Here is a 27,350-nt window from a genome sequence, read left to right as displayed (position 1 = left end):
GCCGTGTCCCTGTGAAACAATCTAATATTGCAGGATTGTATTCAATAACCTGCAGCCAGAGATATTCCTTTTTTCCCCCTGCTTTGTTCCTTTCCCATCTTCTGTATTACACAGCAGGTAAATGAGATGTAGGGGCCTGACATAAACCGTGACAACAAGGCAGGACGATTTCTGTGTACTGTTTCATGTTCTTTGTGTGGAAGTATGTGGATGGCATAAAAGGACTGACCATCACAGGTTTTGCTTTTTCAAATGTTCTGCCTTCTATTACCCATTGCACAGTCCTACCAAAGCAAATGGAGTGTAAAATATCAGAACTCAACTCATCATTGTTGGAGCTATTAAGCTCACTTGTTTCTTTGCCTGTGGTATCTTAGTATCATCCCCCTGGTAAGATTAATGTGGACTTTAGGCGTTATAGCCTGTCAGTGGATAGTCACGATCCCACGTTGCCTGTGCTCAGCTGGCTGTCAGTCTGGTAAAGCCCCTGTTGGGAGTCTTACCAGGGCAGCAGGTTGTTAGAAAAAGCACGCCGTGACTTGTTTTAGGGCTGGAAAATCAGCACGTTTCCCCAGTAGCACCCAGGGGTAGGGGATAAGAGATGCAGTGACATGAGGCTCCATTAGAAAGCAGCCTCGGTTGCTCAGAGCAGAGAGGGAGACCATTAAGGGTGCTGCTAGCATCCCCATGTGTTCCCTGTGAGAAGGAGGGTGGTACATGGAGGGAGCTCAGCCCCTTCCCCAGCAGGATGGGGAGATGCCCTTGGTTTTCAGCCCTGTATGGCTGCAGACTGTAAGCCTTGGGGCTGGTGGATTCCTTCTGCAGGTAGATCTGATGCCCCCTTCCACTGCACATCCTTCCAGGGGCATCCATTCTCCTACTGCCATTTTACGGCTGACAAGTGCTAGAGCTGATTGCAAAGAGCCTTTGTAGTCCAGTTCTGAGGAGGAGGCTGGGCTTGGATTCCTTTCATCTCCCAGTGACTAAACCCTTTACCAAGACTGTGCCATACCCCACCCAAGCTCTCTTGCCCTGCCTTGCAATTCAGTTTGATTACGAAGGAAATGAAGATGTAGGAAACAGAAATGTAATAACGCCTGGTGCAGGGCATGCAGCACCGAGATCACAGGACAGGCCATACTGCAATTAAGATAGTTAAGCGATGCCTCACTTTTTCCATGGGGGAAGAAACTTTAATCGCAGACATGGATTGTTTCTGTCGCTGATCGGGATGCATTACTTCTGCGATGCGCTGCCCCTTCCTTTGCAGGCAGCACAGGCCCTTCCTCCCGCAGTTCCTCTGCAGCAGGCTGGCAATGCCTCGAGCCGTTCAGTCTGCTTGGCGCGCCCTGCGCTTCGTTCACAGCCTTGCCTTGAGAGGGGTGCGCGAGGACCCCGGGCTGCAGAGCGAGGGGGCTGCGCTGAACGCCAGGGCCATGGGTCGGGCCGGCAGGATGGGACCCGTCGAGGGCGCGGCGGGGCCGGCGCTCGTCGTGCGGCGCGACTGGCGTCTGTCCCGGGTGCTGAACGCGCCCGCCCGCGGCCGCAGCGGCTCCGCGGCCGCTGCAAGTGTCTTTTTAAAGCGCTGCAGCCCTTCTGTCCTCAGGGGCACCCCATGGCCGAGCTTGGCACCGGTACCGGCGGCTTAGCCCGCGGGACAGGGCCGAGTGTAGGAGATCACCTGGAATTAACCGCGAGCCCGGTGCCCACCTCCTGGGAGGATTCGCAGCTACTGGGTGGTGAAGCTGCTGGGAAAGGCATCCCAGCCTGGCTCCAGAGCTGGCACAGGGGCCTGGCAGGACCTCTTCGGTGCGGCATGAGGGGCACTGACCATTGCCCTGGCAGCATGCAACCACCATCCTTCCTGCTGCTGCAACCCTTCGCAATGGCATGTGCGGACCGGGTGGGATGCTCTGGCCAGAGTCGTGACTGAGCCTCAAGGCAGAGGGAGAGGAGTGCTCTGTGGGGGGATTTCTATATCTTCTGATCGTGTAACCCCAAAAATCTCACTCAGAAAAGACAAAGCAGGCTTTGTACAAAAGTTTAATGCCCCACACCCCACCGTGGCAGAGGCTCCGGGGGTAGCCTGACTGTCTGGCTGCTGGACACCGGTATGGAAGCGCTTGGGAGCCAGCCCTGGTTTCAGCTTCTCCCTCTCCTCCAGAAACCTGGGAGAGAAAGGCGGAGAGCTGCGGGGGAGCCGCTCCGAGGCTTTCAGCCGGGGACAGTGGCCTCCCACGGGCTGCCCCGGCCACCACCGCTCCGGCGGTCAGGGCCGGGCTCCGGCCTCCCCCCATTCCCTGCACCGCGGGGACCTACGGGCTTTGTACTGGTTGCATCCCAGCCCCGTCTGCGCGCCGATCCTCTCCATCCTCGTCCCAAAGCAGCCGGAGAAGTGCCTCCGTCTGTAGGAGGAGAGGAGACTCCTCCACTGGCTCTGCCACCCCTCTGCCAGCAGCGGGGTCCCCGGCGGGCCGCCCTCCGGCCCCGGGAGCTCCCCCTCGGAGCCGCCGTCCTCAGCCGCGGTTGCCGACTCGTCCTCAGGGCCCGATTCCCCGTCCCCCTCCCGGAGCTGCCCCAGCGCCTCCAGGAGGTCCTGGAGAGGGAAGGAGAAGGGACGGCGGTGACGGAGCACGGGGAGCCCCGCTCCCTCCCGCTTCGCCCCACCAGAACGGGTGCGATGATCGGCCCGGGAGCCCCGGCCCGCGCCGGCCCAGGTACCTGCAGGGACCGCAGCTCCGCGCCGTGCTCGCCACCGGCCGGCTGCGATCCGGCCCACGGTAGGACGAGCAGCAGCGAGGCCCCGCAGCAGAGAGCCGGGAGATGCATCCTATCCTGTATCCTATCCTATGCCAGCTCGGCACCGTGTCGCTGCTTTGCCCATGGATACCTCTCCTTATATCCCCACTCTCTGCCCGGAGGGAACTCAGCTGCCTCCTTCCAGATCCCCGCAGGAGCCGGAGTGCCGCACTCTGCCCCCCGGCTTCGATAAGGGAACTGGTTACAACTGGCCCCACAGGTGACCCTCCAGGAGAGGAGGGTCCCCTGAGTGCAGTGACTCCTCCAGAGGAGAGATCTGCCCCGAGTCATCTCCTCCCCTCCTGGCAGCACTCATTTTCCCAGTGATTTCCTCCCCCTCCTCTCTCCATCCCTGTTAGGAAGGAGTTGATGCAGTGAAAGACCCTGTCTGGCTGATTGCTCTGCCTCACATCTGTAGGCAACCAGGAGCTGCGAGCTGGCCCAAGCAGGGTGTTGATTCCCCCTCCAAGGGGATGAGGGATTTCTCCTCCATGGGGAGAGAAGGGAGGAGGGGGATTGGAAATTTTCCTCTGTCTGCAGCAGCTTCTGACATCTTTTTGTACCCTGTGTACTTGTTTCTGTGCTGTGTGGGTAGACCATGTCCTGAGATTTGGGCTTAGATTTTCCTTCCTCACAAGTTCGTGTGGTGATGGTTCTTTATTTCCTCTGGCATTGTCTGCAGACCCTTCCCTCTATAGCTAAGAGGCACTAACCTTTTCCTGCCTTGAGCAGTGGCATAGCTGATCACTGCTACAAACATTATTTGCCCTCCAGCCATGCTTTGGCTGCAGCAGTGAATCAGTCACCATGCTCTCCTCATCCCACCACCTTTCCCATATATGATGGTGTGTTCTGTTCCCCCCCAGCTGTGGGTCGGAGTGAGAAATTCCTATGGAACAAATATTCTTTCCAGAAAGCCCAGGGGCCTTCCACAAAGAAATAGGATTTGTAGATCTTTGGGTTGATGCTCCCCAGATAAAAGTCTTTGAATTACTAATGTAACAGGCAGCCTGTTTGTATACAACTCTCTTATTTCACCTCAGAGCTCTACAGCAGCTTCTTATTAACTTGCAGTAAAACTCTCAGCAGCTTTCCTGTGCCAGTGGTGAATTTCAGTTATAAATGAGTACAATTTCCCCTGGTCCTGGGGTGCAAATCAAGATGATCCTGTTAGATCCTAACAGGATGAGAGGCAGAACCCATGATACCCAGTGGGTAGAGCAGCTGACAGGGTCCTTTCAATCACCACCTGGGTAATATTAAAGCAATGGTACTAAATTTCTGCGTTCTGCCTTCCTTTGTTGCTTAGCCAGCACACTCATAGATCTTTATTGTTTCACTTGATATGCAGTGCTTTCTGCTTGGACCCTTATTTTAAAGCTTGTCCTAAAGCTCAGCAAAGCCAGAGGAAGTAATTTCTCTGAGTTCAGAGGGTTTTGGACCAGTGTGCTGCATGAACAAGCAACAATATACAGTATATTTTTCCATCTCCCCCCATTTTCTTGTCCTGTTCCACATATCTACCTACACCTGATATAACTTACCTTAGATTGGAAGCAAACTAGCAAGACCAGCTGCTGTGGGGCAATGATCTCTGCATCCAGCAGCCTTAACAGTTGGCAAGTGGTTTTGTCTAAAGCATCCCAACAAAGGAGAATGTGGCAGAGAAATGAGGTGCATGTTTTAAAAGTACAGGACATGACTGAAGGAAGCTCACATCAGGTATCGTGTTGCTACGGAATAAGAGCAAATGCTAAGGTGAGGAAGTGCATCATCCTTGATTTTGTGTGTAGTAAAGACAGACAGGAGTGAAAAGGGATAAAACAGTGTGAATGTACAGATCCCGTGTGATGACCAAGGGAGATGAATACAGTTTAGTCCTTTAGTAACAAACTAGGCAGACCTGAATGTTGGATGAGAACAAGTCTTGATTGCTGCCTATAAAACACTTAGAAACAGGTACCCCCAAAGCAGACACATTTGAGAAACGTATCTTTCTGTGTAGTAGCTTTATTGCAGGCTTTTGTCCTCAGCAACCTCTGTAATCCTGGTCTGTAAATTCACACGCTGCTACTTAGTGGAGATGGAAATGACACAGCTAAAGATGAGCTCCCCCACCTGAATGGTGTGCTACCTTCAAAGGTTAGCTTTGATTTTTTAAATGCTAATAGAACTCAAATTACCTAAAGTACAAACACACCTGGCTTCAGTCCTCGGGACCTAATTATAGAGCCTTTTATGTGACAGAAATTGCTCTTGCTTTCTGAAATGTGGCTTTTTAGAAGGCTCCCATAAAATGCCAGGTGATGGGAGGCACATTATCAGCTCAGTCTCTGTGGAGCTGGAGCTCTTCTCTGTTTCTTATTCATCTTCTGTCCTGTTCACGAGTGCTCACAGCTCAGTCTTCAACCTCCTCTGACCTCTGTTATTTTATCTGCAGATAATTTCAACAGCCCACGGTTTATGTTTAGTTTGGTGTAGCTGAGTTTGGAAACAGGCTGAGGATGTTCAGGAAGCACTCAAGAGCACTTGCCCTTCATTGGTTTTCAGTGAGATTTCAACATCAGGAAGCTTTATGCCTGTTAGAATGTGCCTCCTCCTAGAGTTAAAGAGCAGGCTGTCAGACTCAGGATTATTAGGAAGGAGACTGTAACCTTCCCATTAGCACCAACAGTCGCAAGGTACTTGCTTTTCATTGTTTGACACCATAATGTCCATGGTTCTGTGGGGGTTACCTTTTCCACTATACAGGTTGCACCTGAGCCAGCCCTGGAGCTCATGTGCCTGAAGAAGGACTTTATATAAGGAAGCTGGATGCTTCCTGCCAGGTTCCCACAAGTAAACATGTCTGCTGCTTCTTAGTGTAAGTCACTTGTTGTGTTTGGGAGGAAAAGAAGTGAAAATCTCTTCCTGACTGTGTAAAGGTGTGGTAAGTTAGAATAATGAATCAGAAAGCTCTTTGGTCACGTTTGTGTGGGGCAAAGGTCTTTGTGTAATGGAAGCTACAGTAAGGGAGGGTGTCATCTCTGTGCCCTAGGAAGACTTCAGACTTCCAGCAGAATTTGCACATGGATTACTGTGCAGTTTATGGGGCTCCATCTGGAAAAGCTGCTCACACTGATTGGTTTTCAGCATTAGTTTTAAGACATGCAAATCCTGTCTATTGATATGTGAATTATACAGAAGACTGACTTATTCTTTCCTCCTCTATTCCCTGCTTTAATTCTTCATCTGACAGGTGAAATGTTTTGTTTTCTTGTTGCTTTGCTTAGGAAGAGCAATATAGTACAAGAGATTTGTTATTTGGGCTATTCCATTGTTCAGGAGCTTATACTCAAAGAGTGCCTATGTAAGTGATGAGTCCTCTCCTTGCCAGCAAGTGTCTGTGTAGGGCCTTTTTATTCTTGCTGCTGCTTTGTTATCACAGTTAACTTAAACAGAATAAGTAGCAAACAGCAGAAGACCTCAAAAGACCTGTTAACTGGAGAAGCCTTCAGGATATGTTGTTAACTTTCTGTTCAGGATTTGCCTTGATAACCTCCTAACTACTGGTCTGAGGAGGGAAATATTCTGGAGGGTGGAAAAGCCATAGACATGTAGAATTACTGGTGATGTCTTAATGTGCAAGATATAAAGAGTAAAAGATGACATGAAGAAAGAGAGAGCAGCTATTGGTAGCTTGTACAAGGGGAGAGTATCTCCGTGAAGAAATCAGTCTGTTCTTACTGGTCTCTGAGAATCAGCTCTTGAGTGTTGAAACATATGCTTATGTGCTTGTTGTCCTCTCCAGATCAAGCCTGTGGCATCAGGGTGGAAGTTATATATTGAAAATAGCATGACAGATGAATAAAGCTGTCTTTAGTTTGGCTCTGAATAGCTCTCCAACAGGTCCTGGATTGCTTGTATTCTGTGGGAATTGTGGTTAGAAGGATCAGAACCAAATCATAGAGTTCAAGTGACTGAGGCAGGTTCAGAAACTAGACCTCTGGCTGCTTTGTGCTAACAGGCTTTCCTAATGCAAGCTGAACTGCCAGAGACTTGGAGCACATGCAGCCAGACGGTTGCTGATGAACTTGCTTTGTGTATATGTTTGTACTCTGTTGCAGTTTGCATCCAGGGCTCCGGTTAGGAATAGGCTTATTACCAGCATTTTTTCTTCCAGGAGCATCTGTCTCGTGGGCAAGAGAATGGGAGGAGTACAACTGTGTATCCCATCTGTCCATTCCAAGCAAAAGGCTGGAAATGAACAGCTGGGCCTTCATTTGTGACCAATAGCATAGACACTGTGTGAGCAGAATCCTTGCTGATTCCCAGGGAGCTGCTTGCAGAGTTCAGCTCTCATCAAACTGGCATAGCACAGTCATGAGACTGGCAAACCAGCCTTCATATCGAATTCCTTTGGCTCAGGTTGTTTGCCAAGTAGCCGTGCTCAGATTTGTTTGTAGTTAGATTCAGTGAATACTTGGTTTGCTTAAGAAATAGAATGGTCAAATACATGGTTTTGGTATAATCTTGACTTTACTTTCTTGTTTGAAAAATGCTTTGCAATGTCTGGGTCTGCCTATGGAAGAGTAGGGTGCCCTCAAGCTTTCTTCACAGAATGGTCTAGTGGAAGGTGTCTGCCAATGGCAGGGGGTTGGAACCAGGTGATCTTAAGGTCCTTTCCAAGCCAAACCACTCTGTGATTCTGTACTAGTAAGAAGCAGTCATTTCCTCTGTCAGTGGCAGATCCAAATGCAGAGTAACAGCTTTCTACTGACATCAGCTATATAGCTGCCCCTTTAGTTCAAATTGTAGTGGTCAAGGACTTGGGGCTTTGTGTCCTGGTTTCTGATGACTCTGTTGTGAAAATGGCTGAATCGATCTTTTTCCTGTTATATTGATGTTTAGGCAGTACCTTAATTTCAAAAAGGTTCTTTTGATAAAAAGAAGGATTTGGGTTTTTTGATAAAAAGAAGGATTTGCTAAAAAGAAGGATTAGTGAAATGCTTCTGAATTCGAGTAGGTCGTGTCTAACTGCAAACTGGGGCACTGTTTCAGGCTCAGGAATGACACATGAAAGAATCACAGCGAAGGTTGGAAGCAAATTCACCAAATTAGGGAAAACAGTTTATTATCTGTGCCATAATGAGACTTGTTTATTTATACATTTAGTACACAGCGCAAATGTTTTCCATAATCAAGTTTCAAAGAGATGTTCACAAAATATTACTCTGATACAAACAGGCAGTACAGCAATGGTGTATTCAATTGGCCAAGTAATTCTGGGGAGAGAGGGGGTGCAGTTTGCTCAATACATCATGTAGTAGATGGATTGGTGGAGCCAATATGAATAAGGGCTGAATATCTCACTGAAAGGCAACAGGTCCTTTGAAACTTCCAAGTCAGTCCTATCAAGAAAGCAAAGGAATAAGTAAAATTAAATGGACAGGATTTCATGCATGGAAATTAACTGTTTTCTTACTGTTCTAGGGCCAGATTCAGCTCCACTGTTCTGCTCAGTTTCTTTGATTGACACAAGCATCCCTGGGGAGCTGGTGCAAACCTCTGTGATCTGCCTCCTGTGACAAGGTGACATGTTGATGGCTGACTTGGAGACAGGACTGAAAGCAGGTAACAGATATGTGGCATTCATGGGGTTTAAGTATACATCTGATGACAGTGAATTCTGAGGTGGGTAAAATTAGTAACCTGTGTGATAGGAGGATAAAAGCTACTTTAAGGCACCTTTTCCTTAAAGCTGAATTAAATCTGCTCTTCTGCATATTTATGCAAGTTACACACTAACACACAGACCATGTGCCGCTTGCTTTCTCTTACCGTAGTAAGCAGTTAGCATCCCAGTCCACTCAGTGACCCAATTCTGTCCAGCTTTACACCGAAACAGCCCCTGGAGAGACCCTTTTTGCTTCTGCCTCGGTATCTGTGGGGTAAACTTAGGAGGCTGCTGAAGTACCTCTGGACAGCGCTATCATCCATGGACATGCTCTCAGGCTGGTCCCTAGTGTTTTGGGTCCACTGGAATTCAGTGTCTTGCTGATCAAAAGGACCTCTTAGGATCATGTCATCTTGCTCATGCTCTGTCTCTTCTGAGAGCAGGGGATGCTCCAGGTCCTCATCTAACAGCTTGGCTAGACTCTGAAAAAAGGGAAAGGTAGATGATGGAGGGGGAGGAGAGGAGAGAAAGGAAGGGTTCTGGGGACACTCTCATTATGTTTGTATAAGCCAGGCTCTGTGCTAAGTTTGGACAAACTTAATTTGAACATTTGGCAAAAGATGAAAGTACAGAAATGATTTCTGAAGCTGATGATGGTTATCTTTAGTTTCTTCTGGCTTATCAAGCTGCTCTGAGCTAAGGCTGCATGCCTTCTCAGAGTGCTCTAAGGCTCTGTGTTGTTACCATATTCTATAGTTCTGAGCTGACAAGCTGCCAGGTAAGTTTTTCCTGGAGCTGGGGATTTGGGGTACGGGATAAGTTGTGAAAGATGATGAAAGAGTCAAGAGTGAATAAGGAACAAGAAAACATGGTTGGTATCTTGGAATAATGAGAAGCACTGCAATGACAGGAAACACGCTGAAATTGGTGCTGCAAGGATTACATATTTCTTTAGAGACTGGAAGGCTGCATCATATTTGGGAATGCCAGATCCCAAGTCAGGTAGCTGAAATGTGTTTTCCTAAAGACTTGTAATTCCTGCACACACAAATACATACAGGCACACACATGTACACACACTTCTCATGTTCTACTGCTGGGACTCACAAGCTGGGACTGCATTACTGCACTGCTGAGCTGAGAAGGAGAGCATGCAGGTACAACCCATTCATTCCCTTTAAGCTTAAACCAGGGGTTTCAAGGAGAATCATGCAGGTGACTGCCCTAGATCGGAGTCCTTCCAGAAAAATTCCTTTTGCTCCGAAAGTTTATTGCTTCATTCAGTCAAAGGATGACCTGAAGTCTGCAATCCCTGTATTGATTCTACAGGAAAACATTTTGCTTTCAATTGCTTCATGTGATCAGAAATTTAAATCCAGTAATTGGTTACATTAGTTTCCCTCCATTTAATAACTCTTGTCTGCCCACCTCAGGGTTCCTGCTGTCATGATCTCTTTGAGTGTCTCCTCCTACTTCAGCTGGGGTTGGAAGTAATGGAGTTAATCTGCAGTGTCTCAGTCCTAAAGAAGCAGCAGCTTCTTTCAGTTCTAGCGAGCAGCCAGTCACTTACCTGTAGGCTGGAAATGGGCCTGGCCATCGTCTGGTTTTGACAGACAATAAGCAGCAGCAGGAGTCCAGGGCAAAAGAGAAGTTTCAGGTTCATCTTCATGTTTTGGTGTCTCTGATTCCCCCTCTCCTTGAATCTCTCCCGTTCAGTGCTGCTCTTTGCCTTCAGCTACCAGCCTTTATATCTTCCTCCAACCCCTCCCAAGTCTACCTTTTGAGTTCCTGCCAGAGCAAGGATTGGTTTGAGGTTCCGATCTGTTTCCATCCTCCCAGGAGGAGGGAGGAGGAAATAGTTCTCTTTTCTGATAGGAAATAAAAGGAGCATTTTACAGTTATGCAATGCAGCATCATTCTGCTGCTGTGAAACTGAAGGTCGCTTGCAGCCTGCTGTCTTGGTGCCACTTATGTATGTTGGTTTACTTAGTGTAGTGTTCCTTGGGTTGACTGCTAAACTTCTCCTTTCCATCCAGAGAAAAATAACTGTGAAAGAAGTATAAAGTGAGGAAGGAAGCAAATTGTATCCACTGCATATTCGCCTGACTCCTTTGTCACCGTGAAGTACCAAATCAGATGGACGAGTGTCATAAAACACACTATGTCAGAACTAAGTGTTACATACATGTAACACAACATGGCATTAGTAACACATGAGATGAAAGAGTGTGATTTGGAGAAGGAGGGAAATCAGAGTCTTAAAAACATGACAAGTAACTTGTATTAGTTACTGGCCTGAATGGCAGAGGGTGTGCCTGAAACCAGGATGACATGCACAGAAAACTTCTGCATGGCTGAAGCTGAGGAAGAAATTCCTCTTCTTTTCCTCTGGATCCAGCTTAAAACGTTTCCTCTGTGTGTTCTTTTTCAGCTTATCATACACAATTTATATTAAATCTGAAAGGAAGCATAGCTCCAACAGCTTTCTTACCACAGGTACAGTTACAGGGACATTGACAAGTGCAGGATCAGAATGTGGTTTTGATGGGGTTCTCTGGTTGTAGGTGGGGGGTGGTGGTGGTGTTTTTGGGGATGGGGGGAGGAGTTTAAATGAACTCAAGCACCAGCTTCCAACAAAATGAATTCAGTGCAATGTTAGAGGGAGCAGAAGGAACTGAACTGGTTCTTAGCCAGGGTCTTAAGGGTATTTAAAGAAGTGCTATTGGTCAGACCTCTCTGTCAAAGCACCTGGGAGATGTGTGAATACCCTGATAAAGATGTACATAGATAACTGATTCTGCAACCTCCCCATCTGTTCCAGTGAGTGTTTTACTAGTTTCCATACCAAGAAAGGACTTCTTTTTTCCCTGTTTTGGAGGCAGAGAGGAAGAGCAGCAATAGAATCTGTTCAGCTGCATGTTTTGTAGGGGCTTGAAATTGGGCCCCAGTGAAAAATAGCCATGTTCTTGACTATGCAGTAATCCTGATCTTTCACCCCGTTTTTGAATACATGTGGTGCAGAAAGACAAAGGCCGTTAGCTGGGTCTGTATGGAGGAATGGAAATGAAGGGCCATCTGGCACTTCTCATCTCATCATGGAGGTTAAGAATCTTGTTGCTACCAAAAGACTGGAAAAAATAAGTTTGTGCTGTGCCAATGGGTTTAATGTTTTCAGTGGTTTTTCATCTGCAGATTGGTTCAAGACCTAATTGTTACATCTTTAGAAATGGGTAATCTAAGGTGACAGCTTATAAGCATCTGTCTATGACAGAAAGGGAGGTCTGGTGTTATTACACTGTTGTTGTTTTGTTGTAGTTGTTACTGTTGATTAAAACCAGATTTGGTCTGAATCTTATTAGGAAATGAAATCATAATTTCAGGAGTTTGAGGTGTGCAGTTTGTGGTGTAACAAGACAGTAAGAGAAGGGCAGGGCAGCTTCAGGCTTCTCTTCAAGCCTGGGGCTGGTTGGTCTGATTGGCTTGTCCCAAGTCTGCTATATGTGGGTAATAAATCTTGACCTCAAAATCTCTGAACTTGGTTTGGGGGACTTCAGAATTGTCTCTCTGTTAACTGCTGGAAATACATGCATTAACACAGTCCTCATCTATGACTATGTTGGTAAAGTCAGAATAAATAAGATGGGAAAGGACTTCTGGAGGTCTGTGCCAGGATCTCGTGCTAAAAGCAGAGCCAGCTTAGATCAAATTGCTCAGTGCCTCCTCAAATGGAGTTTTGAAACTCTTCAAGAAACAATGCTAATATTTAGTTGGAATTTTCCCTGTTGCAACTTGTGTCATTGCCTCTCATTGTAATGCGCTGCTGGATGCTGTCCGTGGGCAGAGCAAAAGGATGTTCCATCTCCCGAACAGTGACACTCAGTGTGAGTGTTTCTGCCTAACCTAGACAATGAGGTCTTCAGTGCATCGAGTTAACAACTGGCTTCAAATCAGATTTAGTGCAGTGGAAAGTAGTTAGAAGCAGAAAGTCACCCAGCAAAAGCCTCTGCTTTACATTCTGGACCTTCTCAGGGCTCAGAGTAGCATCAAAACTGAATATTCACAGCAATTGAAAGCATTGCCATTAGGTGATGCAGTTAAAATACAGACTTCAACAGCAAACCAGTCTGTGAGAATGGAGGAATCCCTGAGGATAGTAGAGAATACTTGGGAGACAAGAAAAAGCTTGCCCATTTTTGAAGTGATTTGAGTGTCCCTTGGTATGGCAAATCCTCCATACAGGATGGAAGTATCAGGAAGAAGGCAGGCTGGCCTGTGGTGCTCAGCTCCAAAACTGTTTCCTAGCTTACCGTGACACATCCCCAGAGTCACAGTATGCCCTGCCCCTACTCTTTTAATAAGATCACTTCTGATGCAGAAGTATCTGCCTCATCTCTGCAGGCTGCTGTGAAGAAGCTGTGCTGTGAAGTTGATAGCGAGTGGCATGCTTAGATAGGTACCATTAGAGCACTGCTGCAGTAACTCATTATCCTTCTCCTTCCTAGCTCAGTGACCCCTTTCAGCCCCTCTCTCCCTCCCCATTGCTCAGGCCAGCATTTCCTGGCTCACTGCAGCTGGCTGAAAGGGCAGTGACGTGTTTGTAACGCTTTTGTCAAAGTGGGATCACCAAATGCTTGATGGAAGCTGGCACCATGGCCCCTCTTTATGAGTCATTAACATTTAGCTGTGGTATCCAAGCATTCGCCTGGTTGTCCCCCTCTTTTGCCCTCTCCCGAGTGGTCTAGTGACTGTGCTGAGGCAGGGTTCAGTGCACAGCATCATCCTAAACCCAGCGCTGGCTGTAATTACCCAGCTCCCACTGCTCTGTTTGCTCTTCATTGCCTTCTCCTTAGGTGCTGTGCTGACAGCAAGGCCCTGGTGCAGCAGTTTTCCCTACAGAAAAGTGACCTGGCACAGATGCTGCTGAGCTCATTTACCTGGTGTAAAGCTGGCACTTATACCCTGGATCTGCACCAGCACAATCCAGAGGAGAATTTGGTCCTTAGCTCAGGCGTGGCTGGGACTGTGTGCTGAGAGGAACTCTGATCTCCTAGTGCCTGTGATTCCCCATCTGTGGGGAATAAACCAAAGCTTGGATACCAGGGGCTCGGAAGGAGCTTCCCTTGTGGGCTGGTCACCCACAGCAGCCCATTGCTCCCTTCCTCCCTGTGCAACAGCACCTTCTGGGGGACTGTAAAGGCCAGTTGGAGGATAGATTCAGTGCTGCCACCACTCTTCTCTGGGGTCCCCAAACCACATTTTGCCTTTGTCTGATCTGTTCTGCGCTCACTAATGCTCACTGATCTCTTTGATAGGGGTGAAGAGGGGGTATTTTCTTCTGTAGCCCTTTGGGACAAGAAGGGGTGTCCTGCCACCTGGGGACAAGGAGGGCAGCAGGCTGGCATTTAGTAGGAGGTCGTAGGTGGTTTTGGATTTTGGGTTTGATGGAAAAATTGTAACATTAGGTTTGTCAGGCACATTTATCACATCCTGCTGATGCTAATGAAGGCCAGCAGGGTAGCAGCAGTGAGGGAGGGGGTGAAATGACCTGATACTGTGCTCAGTGCTGGTCAAATGGCTGTCTCTGTATGCTCTCTGGCTCACAACTGCTTGCTAGGAGAGGAGTTGAGCCCAATTCTGATCTATGCTGCAACAGGGGTGGAAACAAAGAAGCCACATGGAACTTCTGTATCTGGCCTGTAGCATCCACAATCAGTCTGACTTCTCATTATCCCCCAGTGCTGGCACTTGAATGACATTAGGGAGACAAGTGCAACATTCAGTGATTCAGTGGTGGGGGCTCCTGGCCCCCTTTCAATGATGTCTCCCAAAGGAGGTTTTTCTTCATGCTTGAGGGCGTATTTAGGTTCAGTGGTCCTGCTGTGTGCTTCGATGCTCAAGATCTCCGACTTTACTCAGTGCTAGTTATGCTGTGAGTTCTTTTGACACCTAGAGGCAAGCTGCTTTCCCCAAGGTACTTTAAGCAGAGCCCCACTGCAAATGGTGTCCTGAGCTACCAAAGGAAAAAGTGGGAGGTAATTGGTCAAGTTATAGCTGTAGATAATAGTCATAGATTAGTGCAAAGCAGATTAAATGTGACAACAGCTGGAGAGCTGGTATGAAAAACACAGATGGCTTTTACAGGCTGTAGTACTAGAGAAGAGTCTCAGATTAAACATGGCAGGGTGATGGGAAGAAAAGAAGGGGGTTCTATTAGAGACACGTGAGAAGCAAGCAGGGAATGAAGGCCAGACAAACATTGTAGGATCAACTGAAACGGAGCTGAGGATTTCTGGAGACCCTGGTAAAACGGATCCTGAATCAAGCAGCGCAGCTGTCAGAGCAATGGCATGAGACTGCTGCTCAGTGCCTGGTGAGAGGCAGAGGCTTAAAGAAGTGCTCATGTTGCATCAGTCCTCACCTAGAACTATGTTTTTGGCTAAGCTTCATTTCTAGCAAGATGAGCATCTTGCTGCCCAGTTGTTTTGGAAGGGTGGGAATACCTACACAGCCAAGTTACTAAGTATGCCCACTGCAGCAGAAAACATGGATTAGCTTTAAACCACGTGGGTCTATTTAGTCCTGTGGCTTCCCCCTGATCTTTAAGATGGTCCACAGAAATTCTTGGGCCGATCTTGTACTAAACTGATGAATCTGAGTCTTTCATTCTCTAGGTTGTATTAGATACCTTCACTGTTTGAACTGAGATCTAATTGGCCTACATATTATTGCCTTGCTGTAGAAAGATTGGACTTTTAGGTAGGAGCTTGGTCAGGCTTCAGTTCACGAAGCTGCAGAGCAAGCAGCAGGTTGTACAGCTGGAAGCAGAGAGGCTGCTACATTCGTCTGAAGTTCGTACCCTCTGACAGGAGGAAGCCAGAGAACCTTTCCTGGGCAGCATGGAGATGACAAATCCCCAGTTGTTCCCGGCGATCCAGAAGGTCATTCCTGTAGGATCCCACCTTGCCTCCAGGCTGCCTTTGTCGTTAATGAGGTGTGTGGTGACCTCTTCTGGTGACCAGAGACTCTGCAGCCAAGTTCCGTTGGTACCAGTTCTGCGCAAAAAAGAGAATAGAGGAGGCACTGGGAGAGGCACATGATAGGTGTGTGATGTATGAATGCATGTATATTGGAAAGTTTGTATGTACAGCAGTGTCAGATGTTGTGGTGGGTGGCTAAGTTCAGATCCACCTCTATATATAGTGGTTGATCTGGACTCTCATAATGGATTTTGCAGGATGTGAGTTTCTGTGAGAAGAGGTGGAATTGGGAAGGACATTTCTGAAGCATTTTGGCTGGGGTAACATTTGCCAGGATTTTCTTTGCAACCTGGCATATCCTGGAATAGCTCAGAGCAGTGTCAACAGTGCCCATTGATCCGGAAGGTTTGCTAGCCAGCAACCCAAATAAAGGGCAAGAGGTCACATATCCCATTGTGCTATTTATTGCTGCATGCCATGTGTCAGGATGGAGTGTGCAGAAGGAGAAGCCATTTCTAGAAATGGCCAAACAGCTACAGGAATGAAATGGCATCTGTCCTAGAAGTTGCTGTGGTTGTTTACGTCCCCCTCCCTTCCCTAACGGACTGGTGATGAACCTAAGAATAACTTGACTGACTAAAAATGTAGCCATTACATAAAGCCCGTCCTCCACTGAACACTCTGTAGCTTTACTTCAGCCCGTGAGAGACTGGCACTGTGCATAACCTCAGTTTTGCATTCCCAGAACAGGATCCCAGTTGTTCATTAGTCTTGACACATCTTAGACCCGTGGGCTTTCCTTGTCTAGACGGGTAGGTCCCTGCTCTTTGAGAACAAGGAGGTAAACTGTCTCCTGTTTTGTATGGCAGACATTTACATCCCTCTTCATCGATGCTTCTCATCAATTCAAGCACAACTGGACACTCAGATGTGCCCACACTTGCACACTAGGATTGAAAGGCAAGTTCTTCATGTCACAGCGCTGCAAGAAGTTTGTTGTGCCAGGGAGACTGAAGGTCTGCAGTGGATGCACGTTAGGCTATGTGTGAACAGAAAGAGGGCTCCTTTCTGCCTCAGGTGGATGAGCTTCAGTGGGAGGAATGCAGCCTCATCCAGAGCTTAGCTAAGCTCCTCTTTCTTAGTAACTCAGTGTAGCTATGGGGACTCTTATCAGCCACTGTTCTTGATTTGAGAACCCTTCTTTGTTTTCCCAGAAAATACTCACTGTGTTCGCCAAGCTTCTGGAAATAGCAGCATCCTTTTGTGGTGGAGGATGGCGTGGCCGTGGGCCAGAGGGGCAGGATATTTTAGCTGTTGCTTGTCAGCACAGCAAGATGGGCGAGTAGTTTCAAAAACTAACACTTCTAAAGCTAAGATAAGGTGCTCAGGCTACAGGGCTGGAGCCTGTGTTCATGCTTGAGATAAACTCCACTGTCAGCGCCACATTCACACCTCCCCTGTCACATTAGGCACCCCACAATCCTGCCTTTCCCACTAGTCACTTGCTACAAAGCCTCAGCACAGGAGGATCAAGCCCTGTGCCTTTGTCTACAGAGTCCCCCGGGGCTGCGTTGCTCCATGTGCCCTTGTGGTGACATTGAGGTGGCTAGAGGAAATACTGTGGGTCAGGATAGACTTGTCACTGAGGATTGTCACCCTTAACTTGGACTCAACCACTTCCTCCATTGCTGTCCACCACCAGAAATGGGTGGACTAGCTGTATGCCAGGGCTTGTGGTGTGAGTTAGGGGATGTACAGTAGTGGGGTTACTTCCTTGTGTGAACACAAACACCAAATGTGCTGTCTGAAATGACAGATTGGGTGAAGGCAAGTTAAATCTGGCTGTGGATGCTAAGGAAAGCAATGTCTTCAGTCCAGGGTACTTACAGTCCCAGTCTCTTTCTCTCTCTGAAAAAGCTGGTTTTGAGTGAAGTGTTTAGTGACTATGGGCTGGACAAAGTTATTCTGGAATTGCTGGATTTCATTTAATTAAGTTACAAGGGACAAAAGGACAATTGTGTTAAGCAACTGAATGCTGCCAGAAAGCTGAAACGCCTGGGGCTGTGCCAGTGGGTAAAAGAATCATTCCTTTAATCATAATAGTTTAATCACTGCAAAACTAGAGTTTAAACCTTCAGGATGGTTTAAACCATTTTTTTAAAGCTTCAGGATGAGGACAATATAGAGTTCAAACGTTTCCTCCTACATGTATGGTGTCAGCTTCAGCTCACAAGAGTGCTCCTTATAAAAGTAAGGTGAAGCAGGCCCGCGCTTCCCCAGTGGGATGGGGAAATGAATGGGATTTTTCACCAAGGTGAAGAGATCCTCTGTTCATTGAGTGATTGGAGCGTTAAGGTTGCTATTTTAGTTAATATGACTGTCAACCAGATTGAGGAATCTGTGTCACTGTTGATCAGATGGACAGATACAGCTTCAGTTCTCTCTCTCTAGGTGTTTCCGTCCAGACCTGGACATTACTAGCCCTATTTACAGGAAACAATGCTTCAGTGCTTTCCGAAAGGTGGGAGAACTCTCCAAAGGGTCTTCATTTGAGCACTCAAAAGCTATCTTTGAAAAAACCCATCTTGTGAACAGTTGTCTATGCTGTAAATCCTTAACTGTGTTAAGTTAAAACCATCACACTAGTATGGCTCCTCTTTGAGCAGCTGAGAGATGCAACGAAACTTAGGAGGTAGAAAATGCTTTTAGCGTCCCTTGCCTGCTGGAGATGCTTCACATAACTTCTGCATTGTTGGACCAAGAGGATTTGTTTTACCATGCCACCTCCCTGAGGATAACGGCACATTTTTTGCCCTAGTGTTGAAGTGTGAAGACCATTGTGAGCCATGACATCATATCTCAGGCTAGAGCAGATCAGGAAATGACCAAGAAGGCCTAAAATATTGGCCATGGGAAGAGTGAATGGAGGAGAGAAGGGATATGATGCAGCAACATTCTTTAGCCTAGATAGGTCAGATGCACCTGACAAATGTAATAGGACTAGGAGATCTTTCACACTTTAGCACATGATATTTTAGTGCAGAGATGGCTCGTGAGAGGCAAAGGTGAACTAGGGTGCAAATCCACTAGATAACATGCTAATAAATCAGAGCTGCCCTTAAACAATAAGAAGTAAAGGTATATGGACCTGAACAGATAGGCTGCTCTTAATCTGGCCTTTCTTTAATTCTAGGAATAAAGTCTGGGACCCAATCTCTAACCACAGCTAGAGAAATAGTTCCCTCCAGGCACATCAAAACTACCAGTGAGTCTTACACACATATTAATGGCTATGGCTTTTTGGGGTGTGGAAGGGAAGGAAGGTGGTAATAGGAGAAAACCACCGAACTACATTTTCTGGAAAATGTAATGTTTTATGCAGAAAGAAATCATTATAAGTGTTGGTTCATAAACTGAATAGTTTCCACTGTCTCTGAACTGGTGTAAACCAGAAAGGGATTAGTCAGTTCAAAACAACAACAACAACAAATAAAGGGGTAAAGGGGAGGTTTGTAAAGTAAATTGTCTCTGAGGTCTTGCTCTGTGGGGTATGAAGCTGAGGGCTTGTTTTGGTTCCAACAAGCTTATCACTGCAGTTCGAGCCAAGAGAAACCTTCAGGCTGGGTCATGTCAGTCTCATTTTGCCCACAGCGTAGGAGGCCTTCATTACAGCCCAAACAGAGCTGACTCAGAGACAGATCCCATGCTGTCTTGCTGCTGGTTTTGTACATCATCTGCTCTCTAAATTGCTAGAGCACATTTCTCTCTCCTTGTTTCCTGTTGTCAAGCATTGAGAGCAGGATGATCTAAACTAAGATTTAGTTGCCTTATTCTGTAATTGTATGGCAGACAGGATTGACCAATGATTTAAGTATTGCTTTGGGAAGTGGAAATGGGCATCACTTTCAAGAAATCTGCAATCTAAACAACTGTTTGTGTCTGTGTTTCTCCTCTGCACAAAGTGTGTATAATGCTCCCATCTCACATGGGTGTTATGAAACTAGGTTGTTGCTCTGTAATCATAGAGACAAGAATGAATCAGAGCTTCTGCAGATGCTCAGTAACTGCCTGATGACCAGAAAGCTTCTACTGGAGGAGAGAGGCTGCATTTAAAACTTCTGTACCTCCAAACTGTAACACTGTGTGGCTTTCCAGAGCTATTTTTTGCACATCCATAATCATTATACTACTGTACTTTAAACCTCAGAACAGATCCTACTTGTACAGGTCAGAGAGCTTGATTTGGTACCCCTTAACTAGCTTCAAAGCAAGTACCTTCATTGAGACAACAAAATATCCCATCCCTCCAGGCTGAGCTTCTAGGCCCAGTGCCCACCGATTTGTTCCCTAATGATCCTGCCAGCTCGAGGCGTCTAAGCACAAGTGTTGGTGAACCATGTGTGGAAGGCCGAGAGTGCAGAAGGCAGGAATTCCTGGAGCAGCAAGAGGAGGGTGGCATGACAGGAAGAGGAGACTGATACTTGGCTGAAGAGCCCATCACAAATAGTGCAAGAATAACAGCTCTGTGTGGTGGCTGCAGATTCCCTTATCTGGGAGCGGGGAGCGGTGGAGCCTGTCGACACCTCTGCCTCGCGCCCTGCTCCTCTCTCAGCCGCCTGCAGATACAGAGTGGCTTGAACAAGTTCCAGTGCTTGCTCCCAGCTCTTCCCAGGACCCTGCAGCGCAGCGCCGTTGGGCAGCCAGGTGACATCACTGCCAAGAGCTGCTTCCTGTGTCACATTCCCAACTGGAGAGCCTCTTGCCAAATCCTTGTCATTCTGCACAGTCTTTTTAGGAACAAATAGGCTAATTTTAGCCTGCCTGCCACAAACACCTTCCTGAAATAGACTCTGACTCTCTCCTGCCTTGTGTGTGTGCTTGAGGGTTTAAAAACAAAATCTCTGGTCCTTAGAATCCACAGTTAAGGCCTCTCTCAGCCTAAATTTGGGCAGTAAGGAGTACTGGGCATTGCAGTGGGGAAACTGCTGTCACTGTTAGACCCATACTGAGCTCAGCAGGTCAGGAATGTTCCCGAGGCAGACACTCAGGTGATGCACATCACAAAGTTGTGTGGAGCTGATCCAACATGGATGAGTTGTTCTGTATTTCAAGGACTTTGTAATAGAAGGAATTTGTTTTCTGCACTGTCTGCAGCCAGATCTGGCATTTGGAAGTATAGTGAATGGACTTGCTCAGTGTCTGCTGTGATTTGCTTAGGACAATTGCTTTCATCACCATCCTTTCTTTTTGGGGGCTAACTAGATGAACACTGGCCCAGGAGTCAATAAACTGTGGTTCTGATCCCATAGCAGAGTCAGTTTGTATCTGTCTGGGTTGTCCTTGAATGGCATGTGCAGCAGTGACCTGCTTTGAGAACAAGTAAAAAGCTCTTATACAAGAAGTAGGAATTACCATGGATTGAGGACAAGGAGCCCAAATGCACAGAATCACTGGGGTTTTATGCTCCTGCCTGTTGCTGTTTCCATGAACTTGAATATGTAAGCTCTTGTTCTGAAGGATCAGTGCAAACCTCAATGGCTGCTTTTAATTAGTGGAGAGCAAAAAGCCACATCTTTAAAGAACTCTGAATAGGAAAGGAAAAGACACTTCCAGGCAGCTGTTGTCTTTGTGTCACTCTCTTGGGAGTGATACACTCCCCCCCTATGTTCCTATAGACCTGCTAATTAAGCAGCATCTTGTGTCTGCAGGTCAGCTGGTCAACTAATGGACTCCCTGCAGTCTCCTGTGCACCCTGTCTTGAAGGATAAATAGGAAAAGGCAAAAAGGCCTTTGGTATCGAGCTAGGTCCCAGCCTGACTTATCCATGGGGCCTTTTCTGAGCAGTTCTGGTAATAGGCTCGTGAGACAAAGCACAATAACTCTGGGGCTGTTATCTGGGACTTGCCAGGGTGGTTGGGAATATGGCCTGGCCTCTGCAGGGTGCAAGGCTATTAGCCAGGGGAGCTTCCCAGCTTGCCATCATTCAGCTGAGGACTAAAAGTACTCTTGGTTCACATAAGGTACATGCAAAGAGGCTGGTGTTATTGAATACTCAAAAGGCCAAACCCCTGGCACCTGGCTTCAGCTGGGCTTTAATGGATGAGAACAAAAGTGGCAGTAGGGCTTCATGTGCTGAGCATCCCAGCAGGACCTGGGAGTATGCCAGCGCATTACTGGAAGGACGGAAGGGACTTGAGGGACAGGACTTCTCCATTCTGGGTGAGCATCTGAATTAACCCAACTGCTGCACAGTCTGGAGTAGCTTTTGCTCTCTTTCTTTAGCAGTATCATCCAGGATCTTTGAGATGTCACTGGCAAGAACTTTGTCTGACTGATTAATTTGAATGAACTATTTTTGTTTCCAGCTTCCCCCCTCTCATTTTGACATCTTCAGTAACAAGCTTCTCAATACCCTGAAAAGCAGCGTAGAGCCCACAGGTAGGTAGTTTACTGCCTAAATACTAGAGGTCAATATGTTATCAGAGTCAAGAGCTCAGCCTTGATTTTTTTTTTTGCTTCCATTTCTGCATCTGGGCCATAGAGATTGTCCCAACTGTCCTGGAATGTATGAGAGTAGGGAACAGCCATTGCCAGAGTGGGTTTGGGAATCAGCTGACAAATACTCCAGGATATGTGCTCTTTTCTATTTCAACTGTCTCCCTTTTTACCTGCTCTCTGGTTTCAAGGGCATGTTCCCATTTCATGCCTTGTCTTAAAAGACTTGTTTTGCCCTTCTAGCTAATCTGCGTTTCCCCATCTGAAGAGGAAAATTCTATGGCAACTCAGTGACATACCCTTCTTCTCCTTTCACTGCTTGTGACAAAGTGTGTGCGTGACTCTAATCCAGTCTTCTCTTGGTAGCTCAAAAGGATGCTTCAAGGACTGTGGATGCACTACTCTTCAGGCAGGCCTGTAATGACACCTGGCGTTCAGTCTGGGAACATGGTGATGGTTGTGCTGCCCTGCTCCAGCCTTGTGAGAATTCAAGTGTGAGCAGCCTGGCTGAAGAGGGAAACAGAGAGTCTTGTTTCTAGATCTGCTCAAAGGACCGGGATAGCTCATTTTCCAGGCTCTGCATTCCATGTGCCTCAGCAGTGTGACTGCTGCAGGATGGCTAAACTGATAACCTGGTAGAGCCCCAGCCTTTATCCACTCCAAGGCTTGTTGTTTGTTAGGCATAGACAACCTGAAAAATTTTGGGCACAAAGCCACCATATCAAAGTATCAGTTGTATGCATAGAAAGCAGCTCATCTCTTGCTCCCTCTCAGAAGAGGGACTATTCAGAGTTGAACCAAAGCATATTTTGTTAATAAACACTAATTGCCACCTATCATCAAGTACACAGGGCCATTTTCTCCTATTTTCTAAATTCAGAATCCACACTGCAGCCTCTGAAGATCAGAACAGGCTCAATTTTCCATGCAAATAATTTGCCTCTGATCTTGACCTAGGATTTTCATAACAATTAGAGACAGCACAGGGCTCCTGGGGCCTCGAGATGCCCTGCGGTACCCAGCTGGCCCTTTCCCTCTCCCCAGTGCTGCTCCTTTCATGCCTGCTTGTGAAGGCATATGTGCACCTGAGGCATTTTCCTTCTCTGACTTGAAAGTCACAGCTCTTCAGCACTTATCTCTATCCTTCCTTTCCCGTTTTTTTTTTATCCACATTTGATCCTGCTTGCTGAATACTGACAGGAACCAGATGAAAGGATTCCAGCCTTTCAGCATCAGTGCTGGGCATCAGCCTGGATTTATATGTGTGGTTTTGAGTGTGTGTGATTGTATGTTTAATGCTGTGTGAGCATGCCTGCGCAGCTTCCACACATCTCCAGTAATACCATCATCAAGCATTTAAAACCAACACACCACTATCCCCTTGCATTCAAGAGACTGACTTAAAAAAGTTATTGAAGTGTTTGTTTTCCCCATGGCTTTCTGTGATATCTTTTAACACAAATGCCAATTGTATTCTCACCTCTGTAGCTATTCCATGTAGACCACTTCTGAGAACTGCGGAGGTGGGAAGGGAAGTTGTGCTGGAGATAGGCAAAATGTCTTCTCTTGTTAGGTTTTTATAAGCTGTGAGGCTGGAGTGACTGTTGTGATTATTGAAGCAAAATCCTGCAGGAGCTGAACCTCTGAATGTGCTTGAAATAATTCTTGCTTGAACTGGTGAGTATATTTTTAGAGCAACACCTTGTCTTGCTTCATAAGACACTATGGCTGGAATTAGTTCTGTGCCTCGTTCTTTTTCCTGTAGGAACATGCTTATTACATTTATTGTGACTATTTCAGCCTCCTTATCTACAAGACCAAATAGTTCTTTAGCTGCCTTTCGGAGATCCTCAGCCCTTGATTGCAAGTTGTCCTCATCACCTCGTGCTGAGCTTGCTCTACACAGAGCCACACAGACACTTCAACAGTGACTTTCCCTGAGCTGACTGAAAGGAGCAGCTCTTGCCTTTCATTCTGGAAGGAGACAACTTATGTGTGGTATTTCAGTTGTTCTTGCTAGCCAAGTGAATGACAAAAAGACACCCCAACCAGCTTCCTTCGAAGCTCATAAAACTACTTTTATTTGATAAAAAGAAAGTTAAAACCAAACACCAATTGCAGCTTTCCAAACTCAAATTCCTCTTAAATACACACCTTTATTTTGGTTGCCCTTTGCAACCATTAGGTACTGCCTTGTCTCCCTTAAATAGAACTTTAATCTGCTAATATCTTTTTCTTATACAGTAGTAATGCTCTACATGAACCTGTCTACTGGGAGAGGAGACCCTCACCCCACCTTGTGCTTCTATTCCCATCAGCATGGCTCCCTCACTCTGGAATTGCTCAGAGGTGGCTAGCAGGATAGGTTTAATATCTGCAGCCCCGTACAAATGAATTGAACTCTGTGTAGAGTTACTAATTGTTAATGTCAGGAAGTAATTCGGTTTGCTTTGATTTCTCTGAGTCATACACAAAGAGGGATTTCCTATGCTCTGCTCATCCCTGCAGAGGTGCCTTTTCCTCCATCGAAGAAAGAAAAGCAAATTGCAATTTGAAGGGAAAGATAGCTTGTCCTTCTAATGTCTTCCTTACAGCTAGACTGCATCTTTGCCTCTCCACCAACTCCGTGGTGATTGGATAAGAGAAAAAATACATGTATGGAGAGGAGATTCCTCTGCAGTGAAGAACTGTGCTACAGAGACTCAATAGAAGTAACTTAATATTGTTTCCACTTCATTTGTATCTCTGAAACAATGATCGAAGAGTTATTAGCCTCTCTTCCATCACGGTCTCACTACTCCCTCTCCTAACATCTACAGTTATGCATGTTTTGCAAGGGATAGTTTGTACAACAAGCTTGAAATAAGCTGACTCAGGTTCTGAAACTGTCCTCACTATGTCTGGACTTCAGTGGCTGGATTCTGTGTTACCTACAAATGTCAATCCAGAATAGTTTTACTGGATGGAGTGAAAGGAATGATATTGCTGTACATGTTTTATCTACCACTTGTGATCCTGATGGAGCTTGACCTGCACTATTGTAGCTTCTCCTTGTTCAGAGACACCTTTCTAAGTGTCTCTTGGTGTTCTAGGTTCCCAAGCAAGCATACTAGTTGAAAATGTGAATTATGGCTAAGACCAAAAAGAGAATGTTATTCAAAGAAATACGTGAGCCTGGGGCAATTCGCTCATTTCTTACCCTGTCACATCTCACCTACAAAACCTGGGAGAAACTCAATTTTGGGCATTGCTTTAAGACCAGGGTCTCCAAGCTGTGCCCTGTGTTCTAAACTGGCACCTTTGTCACCTTCCCCCAGAGCAGGAGAGCCCAATGAAGCGAGGTTCTCCTGGAGGCTCTGATGGGAGCTTTGATGAGAGCCATTCCTCTGCTGCTGGCTTGTGCTGTGGGTCACCTTCCCAGGGGTCCAGGCTGGTCTGGAACTCCCTTGAGTGTGATTGTCGGGGCTCAGCTCATCCCAGGGCATAGCAGGGCTCTGCTCAGCCAGTGCTGCTCCCACAGCACCTGCACTATGCTATGGACAGAGGAACACATTAGAGCTTGTATTTCTGCACAGCAGAGCCCTGCTTGCAGGACAAAGATGCAGGTTCTACGTGTCTTAGCCCTTAGTGAATGGCTCAGGCAGTCTCACCCTGCTGAATGGTCACCTCCTTACTTGTTGCACAGATCCCTGGCTGCTTTCCATCTTCTTTTTCTTGGAGATTGTCGGATTCCAGTGACACACCAGGCTGTCATTTTGGACACTGTAGTTCTTGTTACCAAGAAGCCAGTAGGTTTTCATTTTCCCTTTGCCCTGGGACGAGAAGAGGAGAGAGAAGAAAACAGCTGTTTTCATGGGGTATGATGCAGAGCAGAAAATCACTATGGCCAGAGTTACTACCTGTACCACATTTGTTACCTCTTCTTCTCAGAAGTGGCTGCTCTTTGGGGAAAGAATGATAATTGATATGCAGTTTGGGTGTTAATAATTCTTTTAGTTCAGAGAAAGGCCTTGCTGGTCTCTGGCAATGTTGCTAAGGGTTTAAAATCAGCCTTGTCAGTGTCTTTGTAACTGAATCCTAGTGCTTTCAACCATATACATGTGGTTTGTGCAAATGCAGACTTAGCAGCTGGATTTCAAAGCACACAGTAACGCTGTTTTGTCAGTGAGGAGGAGTAATGTCTAGTCACTTCCAACTGAATTAGCAAAAGAACCTTGGGGCTATGGTTAAAAATTGACTTACAGCTCACAGAAGAGCAATGGCCAAATCTATCACATCTCCTTCCTATCTCATTGAACATCTTTACTATTGCAAGGTTAGAGAAAAGCTGTTACCTTGACTTCAATTTCTCCTCTCAGTTCAATTTCATAGGCATCATCTGTGAGAAGGGCATCATATGTAGCAGAACTGATATGGATCTTCTGCGCTAGGATTCAGAACAGAGCATTAGAAATGAGTGATTCCCCTATTCCCAGAGACCACATGCCAGCCCTCCACATTTATCAGCCCAGTGTTTCCACCTCCTCTTTGGAAATGTCAGTTGAAGAAGCACAAAGAAGGGGAAGATGGCTTAAACATTGGCTGAGGACTCTGCAACAACTGTACCAACAACTGTACATGCATACTGGCTAAAACAGAGCAGCACACTGCTGAACTGGGTATGTGCACAGCAGCAGTGTACAGCAGTTAAAATAGGTAGTACAGGTAGCAAAGGCTGGACCAAGAAAGCATGCACTGCCCTCTTCTATATAGCCATTATGTTTCTTAATAGTGCCTTTGTGTTAAAAGTCCTTTAAATCAAATTCTGCTCACCTATTTGGCTCTTGTCACCCTCTTTCTCCCCTTATTTCCAATCACTTTCCAGAAATGGCATAAGGGATGTGAATCTACATGCCCATGTGGATACACAAGAGTTTCTCTTGCTTCTTTGATAACTAGTGTATGTACAGGGACAGTGGGGATTGCAGGTCATGCACATCCTGGTTCTTTAGATCTATGGTGGGTAGTTCTCTAGCCTGGGATAGGCTGCAGAGAATGTTCCTTATGTACAAACCTTATTTCACACTTGGCCATGCACACACAACTCGGGTGTTAGGGGTTTTCCTTTGACTGCAGTACCTAAGGGATGTGGAGTGTAGGTGTGAGCCTGACTGGCCTGTAAGGAACACACAGTGCCCAAGTCACTTACGCAAGCTGGTGGACTCCATGCGGGATGCTGTGTTTACAGTGTCCCCAAACAGGCAGTATCGAGGCATTTTGTACCCCACAACTCCAGCTACACAGGGTCCTGGGAAAATACAGGGCAGAGAGGCCCCAGTAAGAAACAAGTGGGAGCAGTGCAGGGAGATGCCAAAGGCAGGTACCTTTGCCTGTCACTCTGGATCCCCGAGGTCCTGCAGGGAGTCAATGGCTTGCATAGAAAT

General features: G+C 46.7%; 2 protein-coding genes across 9 annotated transcripts in view; one reads left to right on the top strand and one right to left on the bottom strand.

The window, feature by feature from the left end:
- The window catches only part of CLCN6 (chloride voltage-gated channel 6), a 68,875-nt gene that overhangs the window by 30,061 nt on the left and 11,464 nt on the right, over positions 1-27,350 (top strand). For 5 of the 8 annotated variants that reach the window (XR_010616356.1, XR_010616357.1, XR_010616358.1 and 2 more), the window contains exon 23: positions 8,272-8,412. The gene's annotated coding sequence lies outside the window, so the exon portion shown is untranslated. Of the gene's footprint in view, positions 1-8,271; positions 8,413-18,625; positions 18,698-21,797; positions 21,865-27,350 lie in introns of those variants that run through there. The other 3 variants (XR_010616362.1, XR_010616361.1, XR_010616363.1) reach the window with 3 other exon arrangements.
- LOC136022798 (natriuretic peptides A-like) lies at positions 2,027-3,033 on the bottom strand. The gene is made up of 3 exons (XM_065696567.1): positions 2,722-3,033; positions 2,320-2,596; positions 2,027-2,168 (listed from the first exon to the last, which is right to left on the bottom strand). Exons 1-3 carry the CDS (start codon positions 2,827-2,829, stop codon positions 2,143-2,145), a joined length of 411 nt encoding a protein of 136 aa, XP_065552639.1. The 5' UTR covers positions 2,830-3,033; the 3' UTR covers positions 2,027-2,142.

The sequence above is a fragment of the Lathamus discolor genome, chromosome 16, assembly GCF_037157495.1.
Source record: "Lathamus discolor isolate bLatDis1 chromosome 16, bLatDis1.hap1, whole genome shotgun sequence".
NCBI classification, from domain to species: Eukaryota; Metazoa; Chordata; class Aves; order Psittaciformes; family Psittacidae; genus Lathamus; species Lathamus discolor.
This window is presented reverse-complemented; position numbering and strand designations above follow the sequence as displayed.

Excerpts from the sequence above, each read along its gene's own strand:
- LOC136022798 (XM_065696567.1), bottom strand. The coding sequence starts at position 2,829 with ATGCATCTCCCGGCTCTCTGCTGCGGGGCCTCGCTGCTGCTCGTCCTA. Across the intron at positions 2,597-2,721 it reads CGGAGCTGCGGTCCCTGCAG|GACCTCCTGGAGGCGCTGGG; the intron begins GTACCTGGGCCG and ends TTCCCTCTCCAG. Across the intron at positions 2,169-2,319 it reads ATGCAACCAGTACAAAGCCC|GTTTCTGGAGGAGAGGGAGA; the intron begins GTAGGTCCCCGC and ends TTTCTCTCCCAG.